General features: G+C 36.9%; 1 protein-coding gene and 1 long non-coding RNA gene across 7 annotated transcripts; one reads left to right on the plus strand and one right to left on the minus strand.

Annotated features, from left to right (window-relative positions):
- Positions 1-281: 281 nt before the first annotated feature.
- On the minus strand, positions 282-4,745 carry LOC125594955 (acylamino-acid-releasing enzyme-like). Of its 6 annotated transcripts, none has more exons than XM_048770939.1 (17): positions 4,586-4,745; positions 4,154-4,325; positions 3,775-4,084; positions 3,461-3,688; positions 3,169-3,384; positions 3,008-3,082; positions 2,674-2,812; positions 2,337-2,488; positions 2,172-2,254; positions 1,926-2,047; positions 1,759-1,837; positions 1,496-1,676; positions 1,224-1,407; positions 951-1,142; positions 810-878; positions 646-722; positions 282-530 (listed from the first exon to the last, which is right to left on the minus strand). In XM_048770939.1, the coding sequence occupies exons 2-17, from the start codon at positions 4,290-4,292 to the stop codon at positions 464-466; spliced, it is 2,313 nt and encodes a 770-aa protein (XP_048626896.1). In that variant the 5' UTR covers positions 4,293-4,325; positions 4,586-4,745; the 3' UTR covers positions 282-463. The 6 variants fall into 6 exon arrangements, with proteins under 6 accessions (XP_048626896.1, XP_048626899.1, XP_048626897.1 ...); XM_048770942.1 differs by having other exon boundaries at positions 3,169-3,381; positions 4,586-4,744; XM_048770940.1 differs by lacking the exon at positions 4,586-4,745 and adding an exon at positions 4,416-4,562.
- A 225-nt stretch (positions 4,746-4,970) lies between these two features.
- LOC125594956 lies at positions 4,971-5,751 on the plus strand. The gene is made up of 2 exons (XR_007330059.1): positions 4,971-5,211; positions 5,407-5,751. It is a non-coding gene; the product is annotated as an uncharacterized LOC125594956 (long non-coding RNA).
- Positions 5,752-6,292: the final 541 nt, after the last annotated feature.

Here is a 6,292-nt window from a genome sequence, read left to right on the forward strand (position 1 = left end):
AATGTTAAATAGTCTAAATATTTTTTTGATATTTTGTTTGTATTTTTAGCATTTTGATTTTCTATATATATTTTTTAAAATAAAATATTTTTTATATTTTTCAATAGCTAATATATTATTATATAACAAAATTAGTTTATTTATTAACGTATGGTTCGTCCGGTTGACCCAATAACCCGGGAAGTTATCCGGGTTGGGTTTAAAAACCTTAATTTCCCCATTCAAGTTTTCCATTTGCAGACACACCTCCCAAGCTACATTATCTTCAAATATTTATGGTATGAGCTGAAAGTACCCTTGTTCTAAAGTCCAAATCGGAAGTCACGTCTTTGTTGCAAGCAATCGAAGAAAAGCCAGGCTATATAAACGCACTGGACCAAAGTCTCTTTAATCTAAAAGTTCTTTTTATTTTCACTTCAGTTAATAAACTCAATATTCAGAAAATAGAAAAGAAACGAGGTGTTCACAGCTTGCAGTACTTGTTGAACCATACAGCAATGTTGAGAAAGCTTTCATAATCCGTCTGCGGTCTGCATAATAAAACAATCACAAGATGATTTAGCTATGAACAAACGTTCTCATAGAGATGCTACAGCTATAAACAATATAAAAGATGACAGCATTTGTTTGTTTGTGTTGGTCTACCTGTCTAGGGGATGATTGTCATTGGGAAAGACTAACACTTTAACCTCAATTCCTTTCTCCTTTAAGGCTCTCACGTACTATACAAATCAAGAATACATGAACAAACAATATTACCAATAATGTTTTGGATCTGCAAAGTTGAACGAGTTGCAGATTGATCTTACTTGAATTCCGTTTGAAATGGGAACACGGAGATCCATAGTTCCCAAGAGAAACAAAGTGGGTGTTTTCACCTGCACAAGAAGGATCATTAAATGAATGTCTTCAAACTTATCGAAGAAGAACGGAAGTGGTGTGGTTTTGACCTTTGAGATGTGTGATATAGGAGACATTTGATGAAACCGAGACATATCTTCAGGTGATGGGGCTTCTGTATAGCGAGTCCGGTCACCATAGGCTTCAAAGAAACACCAATCAGGTATATCCGTAATCCCAACCATTGATGCAAGGTTGCATACAGGATTTCTTGCAGCTGCTGCCACAAATTTATTCGGGGCCTATTGCAAAACTTTGGTATAAGAATTTGGATGATTTCTATTCCGGTGCCATAACTTACAAAGGTGAGTGAACTACATTACCTGGCCAATCAAGTGTGTAGTGAGAAACCCACCATGAGAGCCACCTAGTACGGTTATTCTAGACGGGTCTGCAAGTCCCATTTCAACAGCGTGGTCTACAGCCGAGAGCACATCATTCACGTCTTGTGATCCAACTTTTCCAGGTAGAGACTGCAAAGCATCTTCCCCAAACCCCAACGAACCCCTTTCAACCCAAATGAATCACCAAAAAAACAAGTTAGGATCTCCAGAAGGTTGTTGATTAACTAATGGAGATGGAGCTGTCTGTGAACCTGTAATTTACAATCAGCAGACTGTATCCAATTGAGGAGAGATATGCCAAAGTCTTGGAGAAGCTGCAAGGTGCGATCGAATGAGGGCCTCCATGGACAATAACAGCTAAAGGATCACATATCCCATTCTCCTTGGACTTTGAAGACGATACATATATAGCTTCAATTGGTTTTTTGGCCCCTTGATCATATGGAAATTAATTAGTCAGAAAGTTTATCAACCAAAAACGAAAACAACAAATAAGATTGAGAGTTAAAAGTACCTTTGGTAAGACATTCAGAAACATTACTGATTGGAACTTTGAGAATTTTAAACTCCAGAGATGAAAGCCCAGACGTGACCTGAAGCGGTGTGTAAACAGAAAAAGATTAGTACAGAAAAAAGATTAACATCATTCGAATCTAGAGGATTTGGCTAATCTGATTTAACCTTCTCAGAGCTTTTAAATATTGGGTTTTGGATATCTAACCACTGCCATGAAGGCCTCCCGGCTGGATCAACAACTTTCTTTCCATATTTAATTTCAGGAACACTCACTGGACTGCTACACACTACTCAGGAAAAAAAGGAAGAAAAGAAAACTTACAGTTGTTCAGAACCTGGTGTGTGTTTTAAGTTTAAGGTGACATTGTCACAGTTAGTAACTGAGATTAAGAGCTTGGTTAAAGATGTTACCGGCAACAATATCATCACCATCTAGCGCAAGAACGCTCCATGAACAATCTGAATCATTAGGGCTGGCACGTGACAGTTCACCACTGTAGTAATTTTTCTATCATCAGTTAGCGTAGCAGCAAAAGAAGATAACTTGGAAACTTATCATATCTATTCATCAGTCACCTTAGCATATTTAGGCTGAGTATTACTCTACAACTGTGCCAGTAGGAAGACAACATAAGAGTATGTCCATCTGACAGCCACGGATCACTCAGCAGGCCAGTAACATAGAGTCCAGGGAAACAACCATCATCAGGACAATTCACAACTGGAATCTGCATTACAAGATGTATTTGAATATATCAAATAACAGTTAGTGATTTTTTTAGTTTAATTGCCACTATAAAGACAGATTTATTGGTGTAGAGAGAGTAGTTATAAGTTGTTAAGAAACAAAAAGTGTCCAGCTCATAGAAAGTTTGAAGCTTCTATAGGGAGAAAAAGGTACGTATAATCTCACCAGATCAACAATATCAGTTGACTCAGAAAGTTTCCCATCACTTGGCCAGTTAATCTTATGAAGTGACTCGGTTCCCCAATGCGCCCCCGAATCAACAGCAGTCTTTGCGGATAAAAACAGAAGAAACTTGCCATCTTTGCTGTGAGAGAAGGAAAAAGATGAGAGTAAGTTCTTAACTGGTCATAACTAAAACGAACATTGCACGTTAACACTGCTACAAGTAAGGACAATGTTTAGCATATGCTGTGTAAGATGGCTCAGTTGTAAACAGAGTAGCAAGGAGAACAAATGCTTTTGGTAAATAAATAATTCAAAAATTTCATAACATGTAAACCTGAACAGTGGGGAAAAACCGCTGCTTATGCTCTTGGTCAAATTATGAATAGGGAATGCTTCCTTTGCATCATCTCTGGAACACAGGTAAACGCAAACTCTGTAAGATTTATCGGAACTATCAACTTGTCTTCTAGTGAGTTATAGTAACCACAAACTCACTTTGGCTCATCCGATCCAGACGAAGCATCTCTAAACTTTATTGCGTATATGGAACATGGTCTGTTGTAGCAGTACTTAATACCAAACTTTCTTTTATCTCCTAACCATCCGGCAAAAACTAAATACTCAGCTACGCCTTTACTGCTTGGACTCCAAACAACCTGTCCAACACTTATCGATCTTGGAACTCCTTTGATATGCTCGACCTCTCCACTGCTAGAGAGACAAGAATTAGAAAATGTAAAGAGTAATTAATTATTCTTGTTATTATTTTTATTTATTTTTATGAAACCTGTCAACATTGATAACAAACAGGGCAGGCTGCCTTTTTCCGGCATAAGCTTCTCCCCATTCCTCTTCCCAATCTCCTTGACCTTTCCAGCTTCCAATAGCCTTGTCCAAACCAACATTGTCTTTCGTGTAATAGCCTAGATGGTCAAATGTAGGTTTGGGAAGAGATGGTTCCTCAGCAACATAAGCAACACAAGTCTCATCTGAGTTCCAAGAGATTCCTTCAAACCTGCATCACACAAGCCTCACTCAATTTTTCTTTCTACTTCTCCAAGGCATTGAATTTGAAATAAGCCAAAAAGAAAAGTAGAGTACCATCCATCAACGTATACAGAGCCATGAACTTTCTGTGGAATATGAAACTCCTTCTCTAGCTGAGATGAACTCCATATCTCAAACTTTGTAGGAGATTCTTTATCATCAGGATTCCGGACTACAAGGAGCTTCAGACCCGATGGAGAGGGGGCAAAAGCAGATGCGCCGGTCATCTCTACAGGAAATGGCGCCCAGTGAAAGTTTACAGACAGGTTACTACTCTCTTTTGAGATATGTCCCGATAACATAAACTTCCTCCTCTTATTAGCCAAAAGGTTTGCTTGACTCATGGCAACCATAGCCTGAGGACCTGCAGTATAGAAGTGAAAAAGATTTATTCCAAAGAAGTTTGATATGTGAAAGGTGGTCCATTCATTACCAGAACCAGAGTTGAAGATCCAAGCTTTGTCAATGCTGGGAATAGTAATAAACTCTTTGATTAACTTGGACTGTGTTGCATACTCTTCCTCGCTAGTTTGGTCTAAGTCCTTAACCGTGTCAGTTCCATAAGAATCCATGGTTAACTGATCTTGTAATCCAACCTTTTGCAACTGAAACATATAAAAATCTCTAATGATTGCAAAACAGTTCCAGTAATCAATCATATTCATCATCCATAGTTTTAAAACCGACCAACATACAATCAGACATCATTTGGATCAATTGTCGATTGAACAGAAGAACATACAGAAACCGATCAATGAATGAAACTTTACAATTGAAAACCATCAAATAGAAGAAACCTATCGTGATAACACAGAACCAAAAGACACAGATCGAGAGACAAACAGCGCAGAGAAAAAGGGCTTACGAAGATTGAAAGAGTGATGATGATGCTTGGGAGATGAAGATGAGAGGAACGGAAGTCAAATTCCAAATGATTGAGAAAGTGAGTGGGTGGGTGAGTAAAGATTTTCGACGTCTAAAATAAACAAAATATAATAAATTATGTTGTGAACTTTCGATGTTGCATTAATACTTTGATTACTTTCATTATTTTCAAACTTTTTTTAGTGGTAATTTATAGAGAAATTAGTGTTCCTTACCGAAGAATTTTACCCTATTTTAACAATCTACCAAAATTTCACTATTTTTTCACCGTACACAATCATATATGACCATGTTACCCCTATATTACAACAAGCCATTATTGATTTGAAGTGTTGTCAAAATCTTGAAGTTAGATACGCGAATATTGTGTTTTCTATCGTAATATCTTCAAAATTTAAATCTTCATCTATATTTTTCTCTCATCTCTCCTATCCTCTCTATTTTCTATCCTTGTACTTTGAAATTGCAGTCGGCTCATCCAAAAATAGAGAACAACAACAATACACAACCACCATCCTACCTCATCCTAAAAATTGTGATATTTCTTTTTTTTTGGACAGGAAAACAAAAAGAATACACAACCACCGTCATGCCTCGTCCTAAAGAGTAAGTTTCTCATTCAGATTTTTTTTCAGTTATTGGGTTTGGTATTTTTTTGGGATTGATCTTGGAGATACCCCGTCCCCCCCCCCCTCCAAGTCTCTATCTTTGGAGTTAATTGGGAGTGTGGCTTTTCTTCATATGCTTTGTTCCTTATTTGTCTTCAATTGATGTACCGGCACCGGAAAATACATTTGATAGCTTCTAGACTGCTGGTGATAGCCGCCAAGAGTATAAAGCCCAGGATTTTGAAGCCATGCGGCATCAGACAAATTCTCAACGCCCTCGACACCGGTGGAATTGGTCATATTCTCAGTTGTTATTAAACTCACTATGAAGATTAATCTTGATCAATACAACAGCAATGGAGTGGGTTCTCTAGTTGCAATTAAAAGCAATACTTATTGTTTATGCAGTGTTTGGATAATTAAATTATTACCAGTTTACAAAACTGTTAACCGTAAACTTTATTCAATGGATAGTTAGAGAAATTATTGTACCAAAACAGTGAATTCTGAATAATTGAAAGTTATGTTTTCCATTACCGTTGACAAGCTATCAAACAAGTTACATGTCCAACTACCCAATTAACAAGCTATCGAACAAGTTACAGGGCCAACTACAAAATTAACATGCAATTTTATATCATAGACTGTAGGGAATTCATGGGTTCAATTTATGGTTAAAACTATGAAGTGTAGGGGTATGATAACTTATAGCTTATCTTATTATTAACCTGTTCATTAATTTTCTTAGCATCCAAAAAATGTTGTAACTATCCACATGGAAAATTGTACATCTGATACTGGACTTATATTTCTTCTCCATTACCAGGTCTCAGGCTTAATGAAATTGTCTATGCAGTTTTGCTTATCGTTTTATAGTGTTAAGGGTTTATGATCAGTGACTTAGTATCCAATGTGTTGTTGTTGGGTTTAATGTTTATTATTTTAGGTTTAGGGTTTGGCCATGTATGTAATGCAACCCAGGTCACCAATAAATATACATAGGTAAATTGTCAAAACTATTGTCCAACTAATATATATTGTAGCTGAGATAACAAAATTGTTATCTGGCCACTATTATA

The sequence above is a fragment of the Brassica napus genome (assembly GCF_020379485.1).
Source record: "Brassica napus cultivar Da-Ae chromosome C6 unlocalized genomic scaffold, Da-Ae chrC06_Random_8, whole genome shotgun sequence".
Classification (NCBI taxonomy): domain Eukaryota; kingdom Viridiplantae; phylum Streptophyta; class Magnoliopsida; order Brassicales; family Brassicaceae; genus Brassica; species Brassica napus.